Below are 21,216 nucleotides of genomic sequence, written 5' to 3' on the forward strand. Positions count from 1 at the left end.
AAGACGGAACATGCAAGCGATGTCAGATGTACTATGTGTACATACATATACATACTACCCCAGAAAAAGATGTATTGTATGTGTCTGTGGAATACGATGGATGTGAGGGAGACGGGACGTCACCTGGCCCGGCGCCGGCCGGCCATGTGCGTGCATGCATGCAGACGACGAGCATGCATATGCATGCGTGCGTACGTGTCGTGTCGGGTCGATGTCGCGCACGCGGCGGTCGTCCTTCCTTCCTCCTTGCATCGACAGACATGCATGCAACTCAAGCCCAGCAGCTACCATGTTCATGATGCCCATGCTGCCGCCCAACCGGCCGGCCGGAGATCATCACGAAACGCATGCATTGCATATACACCTGACCTGCACTGCACAAGGCAGGGTGACCGCCGGCCGGCCGGGCCGCCGGATCATTAGGCCAACTTCACCACGCGACCCCATTCTGTCCGGCCCCGTCCGTTTGGGGTAAAAGGAACAGACCGGTCGGCCCAGCGTGCGACGGCCCGGACCCATCTGATCCGTTTTGTGTCCGGACCGACCCATTTCGAGCGCAAACATGCGTCGGGTTTAGCTCACGGCGGACAACAAACGGACGCGCGCCTCGTCCGCGTCGGGGCCGCGTGGCAGGCGGCCACTTACCTCCCACCCGCCCACATCAATGCGCACGCGCAAGCAGCCCCGCCTGTCATTCGCCCAGGCAAACGGTCGCGGTCCTTCTTAAATGGGAACCCGTGGGCCGGTCGTCGTCCACACTGCCCCACTCCACAACCCGACAACCCCAGACCCCAAACCCTAGCCTCGAACTCGCCGGCAGGACACCCGCAGCCATGGGGCTATGGAACTACGGCCGCAAAGGCAAGCACGACCGCGAGGCTGGCTTCTCGTCGGGACGCCGCCGCGGCTCCGTGAAGAAGGAGGAGTCCGCATCGCCACCGCGTCGGGCCTCCGCGCCGCCCGCGTTCTCCATCGCGCCCACGGCCGCCGGCGAGCGCGACCGGCACTACATCGAGGCGGCCGTATGCCGCCGCTATTGGGAGACGAGGACGCCGCTACGCTGGAGCGACGTCTACCTCCCCAACAATTGGTACTTGTCGGCCAACCGGGTGCCGATCCCGCCGGTCCCGCTGAGCGGCCGTGCACGCCGTGATGAGGCTCGGACTAGCGAGATACTAATTCGCGCGTGTAGATGGTTCACGGCGATGCTTGATCGACAGTTCGTCCCCTGGTTCCTCCTCGCAACCTTCAAGATAATTTTCACCTGTGTATGAAAATACACAAATGAAAATAATGACCCCCTCGGATCAGCACGTAGGCGTTGATGTGATGATCAACCCTCCGTCACTAGTAAATTTACACGATAAAAAAATCACAGATAATACACAAGATATGGCCGCCCATAACTCAGACGTTTTTATGTATATCTCATACTCTAAAATAAAACTCAAAACTCATCCCTACATCGGCCGGGGCCGAGCCCTTTTTGTAGGCGATGCAAACTTATGAAATGGACTCTTCTATAACCAACTAACTAAGGATTTAACTAATTAATTATCGGGCCACATTGATTACCTTGCAACTAACCTTGACTCAAAACGTGTACGTAACTAGTAGCACAACTTGACACTCACGGCTGCCACGTACAAGGAAAACTACAAGTCTATGGAATTCATGTGACCTATCTCTATAGATAAATATACTTGATTAAATAAAACATGGAAACTTATCCTTTGCAGATCTCATCAAATATATTGGCTTGCATGGAGTTTAAAATAGAAGCTGCCGATCCTGATCTTCTCTGGAGGTGTACCAAATGTAGGAGTTACATCTTCTGGCTTCGGTATCTCATTAGCATCCGATCTGAACCTTTTGTTGTATTCTTAGGTACATGCACGGTACGACGAGAATCAACATGTACTAATTCCTTCTCATATAGAGGAGCAATTTTTGGTCCACAAAACTGACGCACACGACCATCGTTTCCTCGACATAATTTGGTCGCATGCTTTACATTATTTTCCGCAATTTTTTCATGACTTGACTCATTAAATGGCTCAGGTTCAGTAGGATTATCGATCAATGGTGTCATGCCCGCATCACACCGCCGCCACCTCCTCCCAGACGACCTCTACTACGACGAGAGGTACGCCCCCGACTCGCCCCTGTGGGACACTTGGTTCTGGGATGAGCACGACATGCGGCGGGCGTCCTTCTTCGCCGGCACGTCGATGGGGCCGCGGCGGCCACGTGAGCACCGAGCGGCTGCTCCCCAGGCGCACGGGCGTACGCGGGTGCGCGGCCTCACGCCCACGCCGTCGCCGTCGCCATCTCCATCGCCACCACCACCTCCTCGACGGGCGCGGCAGGAGCGCGCGGGCGGCGTTTTTTTAATTTTGTTTTTATGTTAATTATGGAACTAGGCCGTTTAAGTGGACCGTGAAACTGGGCCGTTTTGTGGCCGTGACCCCTAAATTATGTTTTAAGTTTTTTTAACTGCGTTTATTTACTTTTTAGGCATTTTATTTAAGTTTTTTTTTTTTTAATCACGTCCACCCCGAACATAATTTGGGGTGCGGCCGCGCATTGGGCGCACCCACGATCCAACGGACAAACGCGAACATGAGTGAACCCATTGCCGCCTCAAAGAGACAAAATCCGGCCAAACCAAACGTCCGTTTAGGGTCGTGGGCCTTACAATCTACAAAACGCATGCATGCATGCATGCATTGTGGAGTGGTACACCTGACCTGACCTGATCTGCACTGCTCAGAGTCACAGGCACTGTGTGTAAGACGTGCTGTTCCCTTTGATTGCTTGTCTCCTACCACGACGCCTACCTGCTGGCTGCTACATACTCCACATACGTAACGTATACAGTGCGTACGTACACGATTGTCCACATTATTAACTGCACCCGAAAGGGCCTCCGGTTTCTATAATATTTCAATCTCTCTCAGGGAAGAACAAGTAATGAATGAGCGAGTGGATAGACGATTCTCGTAAATGTCTTGATGGTGGATTGCCTTTCTACCAGCACTCCAAATTGCCCCTTTTTTTTATTATTTTTCTGAGGAACAGCACTCCAAATTGCCCAAAGCACGACAATCATCCTAGACTCCTCTGCGGACACATCTTCATGCATGGCAACAAGCCAGTTCTTGGCATTGGGAAGGGCAGATCATATTCCCCGTGCAGGTTGTGGGATAGTGATCAAACCCGCACCCTCGCCCGCGGGAATGGGCCAGTCTGTTCGTGTGTTGTGTGTTTTCTCTGTCTTTTTTGTTTTTTTCTTCAAATTAATGAAAATTTTCTAAATAATTCTTTGAATTTATGATTTTTCGAAAATGTTGAACAACTTCCAAATTCATTTATTTTTAAAAAAAATTGTGAATATTTTTTGAATTTGAAAACAATTTTGGAAATTCGTGAATATTTTATCAAACTCGTAAACATTGTTTTTGAAAGTCGTGAGCACTTTTAAAATTTTCTCAAATTCATGATTTATTTTATTTCGTGAATTTTTCTGAAATTAGTGAAAAAAAGAACTCATGAATAGTTTTTGTATTCGCAAACATTTTTTTAAAGTCATTAACATTTTTTGAACACACAAGTTTTTTTAATTCATATTTTTGTTTTGAATTAACATTGTGTTGAAGGACGAGCATTTTTAGGAAATCATGAACATTATATAGTTTCCAAATCTGTGAACATTTTATATATAGCAAACATTTTGTGAACTCACGAACATTTTTCAGAATTCACAAACTCTTTTAAAACTAAGAATTGTTTTCAAAAAATTATTTTTTATTTCTGCAGCATCTGATTTTAGTCCGTTTTGGAGGAGAAGCAACAAAATGGGCCGGCCTACAAAGCAGCGTCTCGCCCGTCAGGAGGACTCTTCTCCAACCTAGCCTAGCGCCACCCACCCCAAAAAAACCCAGGAGGCCCGCCGCAGATCAGACAGAGTCCATCCCTGCTGCCTGCTGCCTCCAAAGAAACTCCGACACGATCGACTTGGCCTCCAGAGAAACTCCGACCCTGCTCCAAAGAAAGAAATTATAGTACCCTCCGTCCCAAAATTCTTGTCTTAGATTTGTCTAAATGCGGATGTATCTACATCCGCATTTAGACAAATCTAAAACAAGAATTTTGGGACATCCGCATTTAGACAAATCTAAGACAAGAATTTTGGGACGGAGGGAGTATTAAAGCTTTCAATCTGGATCGCCGGAACTGAGGCACAGTACTACTGTACGTTACAAGTGAGTCTTCTTTGCCACCTAATTTTGCTGCTCCTGCTTGCAAAATGCTAATGCTACACACCCCAATTTTCTTCATTCATTCAATTCATACACTCCTCATTCTGTACGTACGTGTGTCGTAGTAATGTTCTTCATTAGTTCTTGCCTGCCTGCACGTCACTCTCTACTCTCAACATAATCTAAGATGTTCCTGCGCACCTTACACTTTTTGATTGACTCATCAACTGTCCACCCACCCATCCACCCATGTATGTGCACAAGCAATTGAATTCAGAATACAATTCATCACAAATTTTATTCTTATAATTGTTTTTGTGCTCCCTTTGATTCTTTTTCAGCTTGTTGCATACTTACATTTGTTGGCTCAATGAATTGGGAATTGAAGCAGACCAGCTCTTGATACGTTACGTATGTGTGCCTGCTTCCTTACATTCGTATCATCATTCATTGAAACACAGGGATTTCTTCTTCTTGCAAGTTAAGGATGACGGCATCCAACGGAAATTCCTCATGTAATTGGTAACCCATTTTGCTTTTTGCCTATTCTATTTCTATTTCCCACACCTACCTTGCTATATGCTTATACATATATCTATATATATATGCTCAACACTTCGGAATTTTTTTAATACACAAGTTCAAATACCCGGTCCTCGGAGGGGGCAGCTGACCAGGGTGATAACCCTTCGAGTCTGTTCACGAACTTCGCCGTGGACAACAACACGTTCGCAGAGGCACGTATCAGGGCTGCTTTCTACCCCAAATTCGAAAATGACAATTCCGATCGAGAGGTTTTTAATCAAGGCTTGCTCTCTAAATCTTCCATTGCTTAATTGCACTTTGGGACTCCCATTTAGGTTTTGGGAATGGGATTTTAATTAAAAACCTTTAGTGGGAACCTAACCTTACCCCCTGTTTTGTGATGGCAGACAAGGACTCGGATGATTGAGATGGTGTCGTGTGGCTCAGCTACCATGGAGGTATGTTTGATTTCTTCTTCTTTTGCCGTTTGATTAATTACTGGTTTTATTTTAGCTAACGGCTTGCAGTGATGATGGTTAAAAAGTGTTCACCCTACAAAGATAAGTTTTTCTCCAGGTTACGCTTAAGCATTCAGGATCTCTATTCATGTATGCCGGTCACCGTGGTGGAGCACATTCCAAGAACAGCTTTGGAAATATGTAGGTTCCGCTAGTTTGTCTTGTTGATCTCTGTTTGTTGAGCTGTTTATTTAACTGAATGAAGGTGTAATTCCTTACTTCTTTGGGGATATGTAGCTACACTGCTGTGGGCGTTTTTGTCCTGGACCGTATGTTTCGTGAAGCTTGGGGGAAGGAAGCTCCTAAAAAGCAAGCCGAATTTAATGATGTTATTGAGGTATCCCATGCATCCCGGTGCAACTTTCTTTGATACATACTACTAGTTTATTGGAATTTTAAACACTCATCAAGAATGTTCAGTTTACTATTAGGGCTTTTCATCGGTTGCATTTCTGCTTGTCAGCTGTTTCCTTATCCTGATTTTGCTTCTAGGAAAACCAGATAAACATTTCAATGGAACTTGTGACGGCTGTATTAGGAGACCATGGGCAAAGGCCAAAGGATGATTATGGTATGATGCCCGATTACTTCACCTATTTAACCGTGACATCAATTTTCAGTCCATGAATTTTACCATTCTTGCTAGTCCTTTTTTTGCACAAAATCTCTTTTGAATGCATATTTATATCAGTTTTATTTTGGCCTTTATGCAGCCGTGGTTATAGCTGTAACAGAGTTAGGTCATGGCAAACCAAGGTTCTATTCTACTCCCCAAGTGATTGCCTTTTGTCAAGAATGGCGCCTACCAACAAATCATGTGTGGCTATTTTCCACAAGGTGGTCATCTGACAAGTTTATGTTTCCTACGCCAAAGTATTCGACTGCCTTGCTTGATATAAGTTTCCATCTTCATAATTGTTCTTTTAATGAGACCACAAGAGGGTTAAGCAGTTTGTTGCCATTAATTTAGACTAAATTAGTTATTAATATTCCTTGAGCATGAGCCATTATTATTGCCGTGCCCTTAAAAAGTGCATATCTCTTCAGTCTTCACTGCTGGGTCTTGTTTTAATTTATTAATATTTATCTTTACATCTTTGCAAGGAAATCTGCCACTTCTTTTTTCGCTGCCTACGATGCATTGTGTGAAGAGGGGACTGCCACGCCGGTTTGCACAGCCCTTGGCGAAATAGCTGATATAGCTATACCAGATAAGTCTACTATCTTGAATAATAATTGCTGTATTACACTCTCACTGCTGTTCTAATATGTTTTCATGTCTCTATTTATTTGTAGGGTCAAAGGATCATGTGATGGTACAGGGTGAGATTCTTGAAGGCCTGGTTGCCCGTATTGTTAGTCGTGAAAGTTTGGTTCAAATGGAACAAGTCTTGAAAAACTTCTCACATCCTCCACTAGATGGAGGTAAGCCAGTAAAATGATGTTGCCTTGTTATCTGTGCCATACAAGAGGGTTTCTGTTTGTTTGCGAAGTTTTCATCTCAATATTAAGGTTCTTGTTCAAAGACTGGCTACTTCTCATTTGTTCGCATACATTTACCATGTGGAAGTGCTAGGCCTGTTAGGATGCTATTGAGCATGGTAACTGAATCAGATCATCATGAATTAAAGATACGAGCAAAATTCTCCATATTCAGCTGTATTTTTCTTAATACGGGAGCGGAAAGGACAGAATAAAAAAATAAGAAAGGAGAAGAAGTGAAATACTGAAAATAAAATACAAAAATTATAGACGTATAGATATATAATAATCCAAGTATTATCCTTGTTTGGTCATCCCCCCTACCTTCTCATGTGATTGCTATAGACGTATAGATAATAATAGCATGTTGCATTTCTGAACCTTCAATTTTTTAAAAGCTTCTTATCTATGCTTTTGTCGTAATAAATATTTTCCGATGCATCTGAACATGTTGTAGGAAATAATTTTTAATGCAGTCGACTTGTGAAGTTGTTAATGCATTAGCTTTTAATTGATTTAGAAAGTTACTCTCCTATGCAGTTGACTCTGATTTAGGGCCAAGTTTACGTGAAATATGCGCCGCTAATAGGTCAGATGAAAACCAGGTACTGTGTAATGTTGTCAAGTACTATTGGCCTTTTTCATGATTCGTCTTAGTATTGTAGTGATTCTATCTTTCTATAACTTATTAATTACATGAACAGCAAATCAAAGAACTTCTCGAAAATGCTGGATCTTCAATGTGTCCAGACCATTCTGATTGGTTTGGAAATAGTGGTCTTGATGCTCAGTCTCGAGACGCTGATGAATCGGTTGTCACTTGCTTTTTGCAAGCACATCCTACTGACAATGCAACTAAGAAATTGCAGGTTAGTAGTTTTTTATCTGTTCCTGTTCAACAGTAAGTACTTTTTACTTACATTGTAAATGTTTTATAACTGCAAATGTCAATAATTCAACAACTAGTACATGATAACTAATTTCTTCTGCACTGTTACAGGAGATGATTCGTGTGATCAAGCAAAGAAATTTCCGTGTAGCACTCAAATGTTACCAAAAAGTTGATTCTCTTTCAAATGATAACTTGTATTACAAGATGGTTATCCATGTGCACAGTGATTATGTTTTTACAAGTTATCGGCAAGAGATGAGGTAAGATTGCAAAGTCAGTGTCGCATACCTAATTAGCTCATTGCAGCACTGGATGTTTTTTTTTGCTTTATGGGATTTATTATCTCTGTTATTAGATTTAATTGGTCATGTACTTTTTAGGAAAAAGCAAGGGTTATGGCCACTGTATAGGGGTAAGATGGACCATGTGACTCAAAATTCTTGTCAATACAATAAGTCAGCGTGGCTTCGACTGACATAGTTTTTCATGATTAGGTTTCTTCGTTGATGTAAACCTGTTCAAGGCGAACAATAGGAAGGCTGCTGAACATCCCAAAGACAGTAACACTTTACTGAAAAATATTGATGGTGACGAGGATTCAAATTTGATGGTCAAACTAAAATTCCTGACTTATAAGGTAACTTCACTGCCATGGTTTCAGCTTCTTTCAGGGCTTAGGTGTTGATGTATGGATACAATGCTGTTACTCTGGATTGCTTGCTTTCCTTTTAACATTTGATTGATGCACCTGTAAAATAAGTATTGCAGTGTCACTATAATTAATGCTGCCTATAAGCTTGGCATATCTGTGTGGTGGCCTTGTTTCCTTTAGAATCTTCTTTGTTAATTCTTGCACGCCGGAGAGTACTGCATCGTATAAGTTTTAACTAATGGATATGCATATGTATCTTCTAACAATTCTCTTACATGACTACCTGCCTGACAGGTAAGGACATTTTTAATTCGGAATGGCCTCTCCACCCTCTTCGAAGATGGCCCATCTGATTATAGAGATGATTGCCTGAGGTATGTCATGTATTCAAATCTCAAAGTAGGAAATGCATATTAGTAGGAAAAGTTAATATCTCTAAAGCGAGGCCGCTCACATGTAGGATGTGGTATTCAAGAATTTTTCTGCCATGTGAAATATGTGTAGTTTTGTCAATTGTGACTAGTTAAAATTTAAATTGAATACAAAGAGTGCTACCTCTGACATCAACGGTCCTGAATGTGTTAATAGGCAAATGGAGAATTGGGGAACATCAGCAAGTAAACAGAAAGAGCTTTGCGAACTGTTGGATGAATGGTATATTACTAACTTCTTTCTCTTCGTTCATAGGAGTTTACCAAACTACATATGTTTCTTTTAATTTAATTGGTTTGCCAAACAAAATAGGGCTGTGTATATTACAAGCAAGTGCGGAAATAAGCCACCCTCGTGCTCAGAGTATCTTAGCGAGGCAGAGCCTTTCCTTGAACAATATGCTAAAGCAAACCAGGATTTGATAGGGGCTCCTGGTGACTTGGTTCAACCGTCTAGTCCTACTACGTCCCTCAATGGTGTTTCAAAACCCGAGGGCCTTATCGTCTTCTTTCCTGGTCATTTCTGTTTTTCCTTATAACAGTTTTTAAGGTTTACGTTTCATCTTGAGTTGCTTTCAGTCATTAGAATAACTGAGGATATTACTCTTAAGCAAGATTAAAAAACTTGATGAATCATCATTCATATAAATCATCTTTTCACTGCCAAGTTTCAATTTAATGATGATTTTCTAATTCCCATTATGTCCTTGTTATATTATTTTGTTCTCCGTCAGGTATACCTGGTTGTGCAAAGTCTGCTCTATGCAAGGAACTATTGAAAATGCCTGGTGGCCTTGGTGATAATCGCACTCTTCATTGTTTGATGGGAGATCTTATTAAAAAAGGTATGCAGCATTTGGCAGTATTCTTTGGTTGAAATGTTTATCATAGGACCAAAATATAGATTCAGTACACTTCTATTTTGCCCTTTTTGCAAACTGTCTGCCCTTACAGGAAAATACTGGAAAAAGGTTGCTGACGACCGGAAAAAGGAACCATTTACAATAACCCTTGCTGACAAAAACGCACCAAATGAGCAAGTGTGGTGGCAGGCAAGATTGCTACTTTCAAATTAGAAGATGGAGTCAATGTTGTTTCTTTCACATGCTACATACAGTTTAGAAAGAAAGAACTGAACTTGTCGTCCATTTATATATTGTAGATTGAGAATATGTGTGGGACCACAAAAGCGGCTGCTGTTCCTGTTGTTCCTGATTCTGAAGGTAATTAATTATCTGTATGCTTTATTAATTTGTTTTTTTTCATGCTTTTTCTGCTACTTGACACAAAAAACAAGTATGTACAAAACCCCAGATTATTTAGATTCTACTAGAAGAATGTCATTCCCGTCTTCACTGTCTATATCTCTATTTATGAAGCGTTTGTAATTTTTCTTCATTTCCTTGAAACCGATACAAATCCATTTTCTTTTGAAGCTCTTGCTGTTTTCATGTTTCCTGTGCTCCAGAGGGTCAATCATGAGGTATACTAATCCATTTTCTCTTGAAGCTCTTGCTGTTATCTTGTTTGCTGCATATTGTAAATTTCTGTCCTCTAACGTGTTATGACTATATACCTACATATAAAGGGAAATCTGGACAAGGCATCACCGACTGCTGGTAAAGTTTTGCTAAAGTTTTACAACCTCTATGATGACAAGGTATGCCCTTTCCCAAAAATACAGTTTCAGATCATATTGGAATGTTATACCATGTTGTTATCAATGTTACGTTCAAGAAAAATGCACTTCCAGAATCGAAGAGAATTCAAAGGCCGACTGCATGAGCGTTTCGGCTACTTGGTTAAGATGCCTCTCCTCAAGCCAGATAGGTAGAGATTTTCACATATTCCTCAAGCCCGAGAAACATGCCGTGATGAGACTGCCTGCCTTCATTTTCGGTTTTTAAAAAAACTGCTACTTGGCTTCTCCTATTTTTAGAGCTCCATTGCCTGGTGATGTCAAAAGTATCTTAGACGAGGGGCTTAGCTTATTCATATTGCATCGAAGCAGGCATTTAAGAAGGTACGGAACTGTTACCTCTTAACCCCTGAGTACAAATTAAGCTACTGCTGTGTCAGCTGATAATGTTCGCAAAACTAGTGTGGAATAGTCAAATAGTCATCAAAATCATGATTCTTTATAATCTGGCTGATTTGATCAATAATGTCGAATCAGAGTGGAGCCATCAGAATGGGCACAGTGGGAGGAGAGGTTGCGCGAGATCTTGTTTGAGAATGCTGATTATCTTAAATCCATTCAGGTAAACATATCCCATGTATTTATTTGTCAGTGAAAATCTGTATTCTTTTCAGGAAACACTTAACTTTATGGACTGACGTGTTCTGTTGATTTGAATCGATGTACATACACTAGGCTTACAAGAGAACACACACAAACCCTAAACTTGGTGTGAAATACCATATATTAATTGTACCACCGTCTCTACTTTCGGCACCTCACATTTGGGCACCAACCTCATCCATTGGCTCTGATTTAGGCACCTCACATTTGGGCACCCTTTTTACAGTCACAAGTTTGGAATATTAGTCTTAACATTTAATCTCATCTCTGATTTAGCAATAGCAATTGAGATGACTTTACATTGCTATGTGAGGTGCTTTGATCAGGGAGTTATTGGCTAGCAATAGCATTCACCGATCCTGCCTACCAAAAGTCTGAAACCATCAAAGTTTACAATTTCAGCGCACAGAAAGATGATGCTTTTGTTCCCTGAGGAAAAAGATAATTGATTTCTTTGGCTCTAATGTCTAGGTTCCGTTTGAGGCTGCGGTGAAAGAAGTAGTGAACAGTTAAAGGCCGTGGCAAAAGGTGATATCAAACCACCTGATACTGCGAAGCGGAGGTCCGGCAATATCGTTTTTGCTGCTGTTACGTTATCCCCGGCAGATGTATTGGGCCTTGTCCGGAAGGTAACAAGTGTATGCTCATCTTATATGGTAGTCTCCAATAAGATGTATTGGACGATGCTCTGAATCTAACCGGATCATGCATATTGCACAACTGAACTCAACAGGTTGCAGAGAAGGACACTGATGTCGACAATTTTCTCAACGGCCTAAAATTAGAGGATAGCCTGAAGAACAAGGTGCATGTCACCCTCGCCCACAAAAGGGCCCAATACAAAATATGCAAAGCTTTAGGCTTTTCGGTGACTCCGGATGAAAACGTTCGGTGGCTCCGAGTTGTGTGACATAAGCACTTTACACTTTGGTATCACCGACTGAAACTATTTGAAAATTCTGAACAAGTTGCACTAGGACAAAGGGCCAACTCGGTGAGACCAAGGTTTTAGGTTTTTAGGCAACGACGATGTCATGGATGAATCGGTGACTCCGGGTGTGAATGGTTCGGTGAGTCCGACTAGTATTTAGGGTTTGTGACCGTGGGAGTGTGAGAATCTGTACGAGGCTTTTGGAGCTTGATCTCTAAATACTTGAGCAGTGAATCCATTATCACAACCTTATTTCCTTTTTGATAGTATTGGCATATCTATGGACTCAATGTCTTGGACCATAAATATAAAAAGGAGTCTTGAGGCTTGACCAACACTTGTCCTTAGCATCTTGAGGGGTAGTTGAACTTTAATGAAATATACTCAAGCAAAACATTAGTCCAACAATATGTATGTTGACATGAATACCAAAACCATCAGGGAGTGGACGTGCTTTCACTCTTCTTCCTTGACTTGACAACATATCAAGGCTGATGTTCGTACAACACCACGACCTTTTCTGATGGCTGATGTTCCACAAGTAATCTGAGTCGTGATTTGGTTTGGTAATGTTAAAATCCTGATGTCAGATTTCTAATCATGGCAAATTGAACGTTTTTTTAATCATGGCAGCGTGTTTTCATTTATGTTTTGGTTGGGATGAGAAATGGGGAGGTGCTTATTATAGGCGGCCGGAGAGCGGCGTTGCATCCTGAAAAAGCTCATGGCCGCTCGAATTAAGGAGGAGGCAGGCAGGCAGACGTAGGTAACAATGGCGACCTCACATCTCTAATACGCATGGACAGGACAAGCTTAAGGTAGGGGCCGGGAGAAGATGCAGCATGTCGATCCATCAATAGCAGCTAGCTATTACTAACTAGCAAAACAAATTTACAAAGGTCGATCAATGACCAAGATGCACGGCCATTACGTCGCCGCCGCCTTCGCCGCCGTGGTGGTGGTGCTCCTCCTCCCCGGCTGCCTCGATGCCTACCCGGACCCGGATGAGGTAGTCGTCGTCGACGTGGGGGCGCTGGAGGAGGGCAGCAGCTGCTACTTCCCGATGACGGCGCCGGTGGTGCCGGAGTCCCCCGAGGCGCGCCGCGAGCACTACCGAGCCATTGCGGCCAAGGACCTGGCTCGGCACCGGCGGATGGCCAGGAGGAGGCAGCTGGCGGCGTCGGGCATGCCGGATCTTTTGGCGGCCACGAGCGGGAGCGGGAGCGGCACGCCCCTGTCCACGTTCGAGCTGCCGATGCAGAGCGCCCTGGACTCGATGGACGTGGGCATGTACCTGGTGACGGTGCACTTCGGCACGCCGGCGGTGGCCTTCAGCATGGCCCTGGACACCGCCAACGACCTGACCTGGCTCAACTGCCGCCTCCGCGGCCACCGGCGGCACAGGGACAGGGGCAACGCCAACGCCAAGACCATGTCCCTGGAGCAGGCGCTGGAGCCACCCTTGGTGAAGAAGACCTGGTACCGTCCGGCGCGGTCGTCGTCGTGGCGGCGGTACCGGTGCTCCATGCGGGACAGCTGCGCCCGTTTCCCGCACGTTGCGTGCAAGACGCCCAACCACAACGAGTCGTGCAGCTACCACCAGCAGCTGCAGGACGGCACGAATACCCGCGGCATCTTCGGGCGCGAGACGGCGACGGTGGCGGTGTCGGGCGGGAGGCAGGCGCGGCTGCCGGGGCTGGTGCTGGGGTGCTCCACGTTCGAGGCCGGCGGGACCGTGGACGCGCACGACGGCGTGCTCACGCTGGGCAACGCCAACGTGTCCTTCAGCAAGATCGCCGGGAAGAGCTTCCAGGGCCTCTTCTCCTTCTGCCTGCTGGCCACGCACAGCGGCCGCGACGCCTTCAGCTACCTCACCTTCGGGCCCAACCCGGCCATGGTGGCCGGCGCCGGGTTCGGCGAGACAGACATCGTGTACATGCAGAACGAACCGTCCATGGGCGTGCAAGTCACGGGCGTCTTCGTCAACGGGCAGCGCCTCAACATCCCGCCGGAGGTGTGGAACTACCGCGTTCACGGCGGGCTCAACCTGGACACGGGCACCTCCGTGTCGTCGCTGCTGGAGCCGGCGTACGGCACGGTCACGCGAGCGCTGGCGAGCCTCCTAGACCCAAAGCTGGAGAAGGCGGCGGAGGAGGTGATCCCGTTCGAGCACTGCTACAAGTGGGACGGCAAGAACCCGGCGCCGGAAGCCATTGTGCCAAAGGTGGAGCTGGTGTTGATGGGCGGCGCGAGGCTGGAGCCGAGCCCCAAAGGCGTGCTCATGCCGGAGGTGGTGCCCGGGATCGCCTGCATCGGCTTCTTTAAACGGGAGGCGGGGCCCAACATCCTCGGCAACGTGCACATGCAAGAGCACATCTGGGAGTTCGACGACGTCAAGGGCAAGCTCCGGTTCAAGAAGGACAAGTGCACCACCCACATTAATATTTCTCCTCCTAATGCTAATCCCAAACCCAATCCCAATCCCACCAACAACTAATCAAAAACCATCTTCTCTGTATGTATGTATTCATGTATCATATCATTCATCTCTCATCTGTATGTATGTATGTATGTAATCCGAAAACCAAATCTTTTCTGAATCCATTCCCCCTCTCCCTCGGCATCCCTAGCTGGTGCAGAGTCCGGAACAACTGAAATATTCTTTCAATTTTTAAGATAAAACTTAATTTGTACAAGGTCCTCCTCCTAGTGATGCAAACAAAAAAAACGACGTCTAGCTCCGCCGGCCTTCGCCAATGGCATGCCCGAATGGCGTCTAGGCTACCTATGGCCAGGCACACGTGACTAGGTCACATAGATACCGGAACATGTCAACGAGAAAGAACAACAAAACCGGTTACAAGGAGACAGTATACGGAGCATGAGAATTACTCAAGAGGATATATATATATATATATATATATATATATATATATATATATATATATATATATATATCACCTCGGGTCTTGTAAAGTATCACGAAGCAAAGGGAATAGCACATGATAACCACGGGTTCACTCGAATAGCATTCGTGTATTATAGGTATCCATATGGATATCCACGATACCGCTATTGATCATTGAACGAAAGGGTGTTTACGTTCATGATTTGATGACTATAGGGTCACACGCTTAAGGGATTCACGATTTGATGACTATTATTGGAGTAAGAGTTGTGAGAAAATATTCACGAAATAGTTTCAGGAATATTAGAAATAGTTTCAAGAGAAACCGAATGTGTTCTGGGGATACCGGAAGAGATTCGGGGTTTACCGGAAATTGATATATAGGTGGAAAATGTATATGAAGATATTAAATTTAAAATAAAAGGTTCTAATAATTTAATATTAACATGCCAAAGAAAATACTAAAAGGCCTAGTGGTGGAGAGTTATTGGCCCTAGGGCCCAATAACATATGTGGTGCCATAGACTTCGCCGTTTCGGAGAGTGAAAAAAGTCATTTTTTCCAAAAATGCTCAAAACTAAGATCTAATACCAGAAATGGATCAGCGTTGTTCATACGAATCCAACAAGCCCAAGAATGTCAATTCTGAGTTTGTATGAAGAAAAGGCGGCCGATTTACCAAATAGGGCCATAGCACGGTCGTACGGAAGTGAATCAAGCCCAAAAGTTGCCTCTCCAAATGGGACTCTTCATCGATTTTGTCCCCTTTTTTTCCTACGACTTCCTTAGTCTTTAAGAGATGTTTTGGGAGAGGATAAGGCTCACCTAGAGCCCTTGATTACGGGAGAGCTCTTATAGACACACTTTCAAACTTAGCCATCGCATCAATCTCATCTCTGAAATTCATCAAGCTTCATATCCACGTCCAGTCGTCATCCACATCCAGAACAACATGCGTTGTTGCAACCCCTGTAAGACCTGGCCTGGCTCACCTGCCACCTCTGCAGCCACTGGTGGCACAGTGGCAGGGCCAAGACTGTTAGCTAATCTAGATGTTGGGTTTAGGCTAGTTTGTTTTTCTATCGAATAAACAGGATGCATGAGCCGCGACGTGTGCGTGCCATGCAAGTAGCTAGCATGGGACGGCTAGACATGGTCACCACGATCGGCCCGGTAGTCTTGCAGGTGGCTTAGGAGGCACGATCGGCTCTCGTGGGATGGCGCGAGCACGGCGGATCATGGCGCATAGATAGGATCGCTACCTGCCTCTCCTTCCTTGTAACAGAATAAATAGCTGAAAGAAAAAAATGAGAAAACTCGCAAGATTGCACGCGGCGCAAAACCATTGTCTCCTCTGTGATCATGAGCTTAGATTGCTAACAAGTGGTATCAGAGCCTCGTTTAGCGATCCCGGCGATCATGTCCGATCACGTAGAACAGCCGGACACGGCTGCATCGACGGTTGCAGCTGGCCTCAACGGAGGCACGGGCAGGTCGGCACGCTCGGAGACTCCACCACGGGAGCGTAGCCGCGGGCGAATCCGCGTCAGGCGGGAGCGGCAAGTGGTGATCCACCAGGCGGCGGCTACAGAGCGCTCGCCGTTCGTGCCGGGCGTCGGCACCACGTTCCCGACCCTCACCTCGACCAACTACATCGAGTGGTCGCTGGTGATGAAGGTACACCTGGAGTCCTAGGGGCTCTAGGACGCGATCGAGGGAAACGCGCAAGACGTGCGCGACGACAAGGCGGCGCTCGGCGTCCTTCTCCGAGCCGTTCCGCCAGAGATGCTCGGTGTCCTCGTCGTCAAGGAGACGACCAAGGCTGCCTGGGACACCATCAAGGTCATGCGGATGGGAGTGCACCGTGTGCGTGAAGCCACCGCACAAGGTCTCCATGCGGAATTTGAGCAGATCGCTTTCCATGACGGCGAGACCATCGACGCCTTTGGGATGCGGATCACCAGCCTCGTCAACCAGCTGCGCACCCTCGGCAACAACGTCGAGGAGGTATGCGTCGTGCAGAAGTTTTTGTGTGTTGTTCCCCCCGGTACTCGCATATCGCAGTGGCGAACTGGCGATCGAAACCCTTTTTGACCTGAGGACGATCTTGATACGTCTCCAACGTATCTATAATTTTTTATTGTTCCATGCTATATATATTCTGTTTTGGATGTTTAATGGGCTTTATTATACACTTTTATATTATTTTTGGGACTAACCTACTAACCCAAGGCCCAGTGCAAATTGCTTTTTTTGCCTATTTCAGTGTTTCGCAGAAAAGGAATATCAAACGGAGTCCAAACGAAATGAAACCTTCGGGAGAGTTATTTTTGGAACAAACGTGATCCAGAGGACTTGGAGTGGACGTCAAGAAATGAACGAAGAGACCATGAGGCAGAGAGGCGCGCCCCCACCCTCGTGGGCCCCTCGTGGCTCCACCGACCTACTTCTTCCTCCTATATATACCTACGTACCCCGAAACCATCCAGGAGCACCACGAAACCATATTTCCACTGCCGCAACCTTCTGTACCCGTGAGATCCCATCTTGGGGCCTTTTTCGGCGCTCCGCCGGAGGGGGCATCGATCACGGAGGGCTTCTACATCAACACCATAGCCTCTCCGATGATGTGTGAGTAGTTTACCTCAGACCTTCGGGTCCATAGTTATTAGCTAGATGGCTTCTTCTCTCTCTTTGGATCTCAATACAAATTTCTCCTTGATCTTCAGCCTCCAGTTCGGCTTTTGCAGCGGCCAACTGTGTTTGGTTCAGCTCGAGGTCCTCGGACAGTTTCTTACTATGTACCCTCGAAGCCTACAAAATATCACAAATACATATACTCACAGATCCTTAACTCGGCCGTCCCGCCCGAATCAAGGCTCGGGGGCTACTGGGTTAGGATTTATGTTAGGTTTTCAAAACCAATCTCGTACCTGCATGTTGGTGGACAGGAGGTTGGCGATCCCCTCAAGACCTGTATGGGCTCCTCCGAGGTATGCGTCCACCGAATTAACCGCATTGAATTCCTATTCGGAAAATGCGACATGACGCAAGGATTCCTTCCGTCGTCAATGATTCATCACACTTTCAACTTTGAAATTGGTAACTGAGACATCCTCAGGATCCTCTAGAGGTTGTTCTGCAGTAAAATCTCCCACGTTGACCCCGGCCCATGCCGAGGATCCCAATCCGGGATTACGCCCTGACACCTCCTAGACGTCTTCGGACGATGGTGGTGGTGCCCTTCTTCTGTAGGTTTCATTAATGTCACGGGTGCCCGCGGTGCAACTGATACGTCTCCAACGTATCTATAATTTTTGCTTGTTCCATGCTGTTATATTATCATTCTTGGATGTTTTATAATCATTTTATAGCAACTTTATATCATTTTTTAGGACTAACCTATTGACATAGTGCCCAGTGTCAGTTGCTGTTTTTTGCTTGTTTTTTTACTTCGCATAATATCAGTACCAAACGGAGTCCAAACGCAACGAAACTTTTTGGGGATTTATTTTGGACCAGAAGACACCTTGGGGGCCAAGAAAGCACCAGAGGGGATCCCCGTGGGGAACACAAGAAACCTGGGCGCGCTGGGAGGCCCCCACGGAGGTCTCCTGCATCGCCTCTTCGTCCTACAAATTCCAAAATATTCCAGAAACCCTAGGGGAGTCGACGAAACATAATTCCAGCCGCCGCAAGTTCCAGAACCACGAGATCAAATCTAACACCATCACGGAGGGGTTCATCATCCTCATTGGTGCCTCTCCGATGATGCGTGTGTAGTCCACCATAGACCTAAGGGTCCATAGGCAATAGCTAGATGGCTTCCTCTCTCTTTTTGCTTCTCAATACAATGGTCTCTTGGAGATCTATTTGATGTAACTCTTTTTGCGGTGTGTTTGTTGGGATCCGATGAACTTTGAGTTTATGATCAGATCTATATCCATGAATATTATTTGAGTTTCCTTTGATCTCTTATATGCATGATTATTTATAGCCTCGTATTTCTTCTTTGAATCTTTGGTTTAGTTAGGCCAACTAGATCGATTTTTCTTGCCATGGGAAGAGGTGCTTTGTGATGGGTTCGATCTTGCGTGTCCTCTCCCAGTGACAGAAGGGGCAGCGAGGCATGCATGTATCGTTGCTATTAAGGATAACTAGATGGGGTCTATTCCTACATGAATAGATCTTGTCTACATCATGTCATCGTTATTATTGCATTACTCCGTTTCTCCATGAACTTAATGCACTAGACGCATGCTGGATAGCGGTCGATGTGTGGAGTAATAGTAGTAGATGCAGGCAGGATTCGGTCTATTGCTCGATGTTTCCGGGTTTAAACCCTTCATGGAACTAATGCTGCATCACCTCGTCTGTGAAGCCCATCGGGTATGCGGCGCCTCTGACCCGGGCTACATCGCGCCGGAGATCGGCTATCATCCAAGCGCGGTGCTGCTCCCGGGCTCTATCGTTTATATCGCGCCAGGCTTGGTATCCGTCCCATCCAGCGGGAGCGTACCCTCTAGATAGATGGATCTTGTATGGCCTGTTCTGGTGGTTAAGCCGTGCCGAAGTCGTATGGGTCTTCCGGTTGCATTGGCTCCTTGCCTCTTCGGTGAGGGGGGCAGGTGGATATTCGGCTTCTATAGTCGTCATGTCCCGTCCTTGAGGGGGGCGATCGGCTGTTCTGCCTGAGTATGTCTGGGGGTATAGGCTCAAGGGCCTCGTCGTCGAATTGTGGCAGTAGGCGCCGTTTTGGGTAGCTTTTGGTTTGGTCCTGCCACTAATTGCCGAAGCCTTCTTCGGCTGCCAAGACCATCGTCCACCTGTCGTTGAGGGTGTTCTATTCGCCTTTTAGCTGCTGCTGCTTCTTTTTTAAGCTTCGGGCGATGGCTATTAGTTGTGTTTAAACCGTTCCTGTTCCAGAAGGTCTTCGGGGACGATGAAGTCCTCGGCTCCGAGGCTTTCCTCATCCTCGAAAAGAGGAAGGTAGATGCTCTCCTCGGAGTCGTTGAGGTCATCGGGGTCACCCTGGTCCTCGTGCTCTTCCAAGCCATCAGGTTGCTGCTCGGGGGTGACGTGGTCGCCGAGGTCTTCCATGTTGTCCGGGGTATCATTATCTCTGGTGTCCTGTTGCTTTCCCCACTCTTACACCCCCTGGATCGTCTGCGCGGTCGTCCGCGTTTGGGCGCCTCCTCGCCGGGCTTATCGTCGTTCCTTCTGGGGTTATCGTCGTCGTTCTTCCCGGTGGTGTTATCACCCTTATCGTTGGGGGTGTCCACCATGTAGACGTCACACGTGAAAGTGGTAGTCCACTTTCCGGTGTTGGGGGTGGTTGGGGAATTTGCGTTATAGGCCATGGCGTCGACGTCCTCGGCCTCCTCAGAGATGTAGTCCAACATATCAGTTAAATCTTTGACAGTGGCTACTAAGTGGGTGGTCTGTGGGATGTAAAATTCCCTGTGGAGCGCCTCCGGTCTAATCTGATTGTAGACCGAAGATGGCCCATATGCAATGCTTATCGACTGGATCCGATCTAGTGTCTCATTTGAAAGCGAGAGGTCGGCCGGGTTCGTCTTGTGGCGTCTATCGGAGTTATCCTCCGACGTGACCTCACAGAGGGCATGTTCGAGGGCTGATTCCTGGTTTCTGGATTCTGGGGTCGGATCCGAGCTCAAGGTTGGATCCGAGGTGAGGGTCGCTCCGGAGGCGGGGCGAAGAAGAGGATCCGAAGTTGAAGCTTCGGGATTTGCTGGTTCCTCAGGTGAAGCTGAGAACCCGGTAAAGATCGGATTGCCCCGGGCGTTAGTGACGTACTCTAGGCCGCCGAACCTGATTCCCTGCCCAGGGGCGAAACTATCGACCTGGTCAAGGTGACCCGTCGAATTGGCGTGTAGAACGACGCTGCCGAATGCGAAAAGCTGGCCGGGGATGAAGATGTCCCTGGTGCGGATGTCATCGCCGATGACTAGGGGAGCCATTAATCCTTCGGTGATCCGACAGCTGAACTCTCAATGAAGCATCGATGTCGGTGTCAAAACCGGCGAATCTCGGGTAGGGGTTCCCGAGCTGTGGATCTTGGATCAATGGGGAACAAGGAACACAGGGACAATATTTATTCAGGTTCGGTCCCTCTCGGAGAGGTAAAACCCTACATCCTGCTTGATTATATTGATGTGTGTATACTGTTACAGAGTTGATCTACCACGAGATCGCATGAACAAAACCCTAGGTGAGTAGGATGATGGTTCTTCTAGCCTCTACGGACTAAACCCTCTGGTTTATATAGACACCAGGGGTACCTAGGGTTACA

The 21,216-nt window shown here is 46.3% G+C and overlaps 1 protein-coding gene and 1 pseudogene across 1 annotated transcript; both read left to right on the forward strand.

The window, feature by feature from the left end:
* The first annotated feature begins 833 nt into the window (after positions 1-833).
* LOC109754659 (tRNA ligase 1-like) lies at positions 834-12,031 on the forward strand (annotated as a pseudogene).
* A 332-nt stretch (positions 12,032-12,363) lies between these two features.
* LOC109754660 (aspartic proteinase NANA, chloroplast-like) lies at positions 12,364-14,691 on the forward strand. Its single transcript, XM_020313573.4, has one exon. The coding sequence runs from the start codon at positions 12,903-12,905 to the stop codon at positions 14,490-14,492; it is 1,590 nt and encodes a 529-aa protein (XP_020169162.1). The 5' UTR covers positions 12,364-12,902; the 3' UTR covers positions 14,493-14,691.
* The last annotated feature ends 6,525 nt before the right edge of the window (positions 14,692-21,216 follow it).

The sequence above is a fragment of the Aegilops tauschii genome, chromosome 1 (genome assembly GCF_002575655.3).
Source record: "Aegilops tauschii subsp. strangulata cultivar AL8/78 chromosome 1, Aet v6.0, whole genome shotgun sequence".
Lineage (NCBI taxonomy): Eukaryota > Viridiplantae > Streptophyta > Magnoliopsida > Poales > Poaceae > Aegilops > Aegilops tauschii.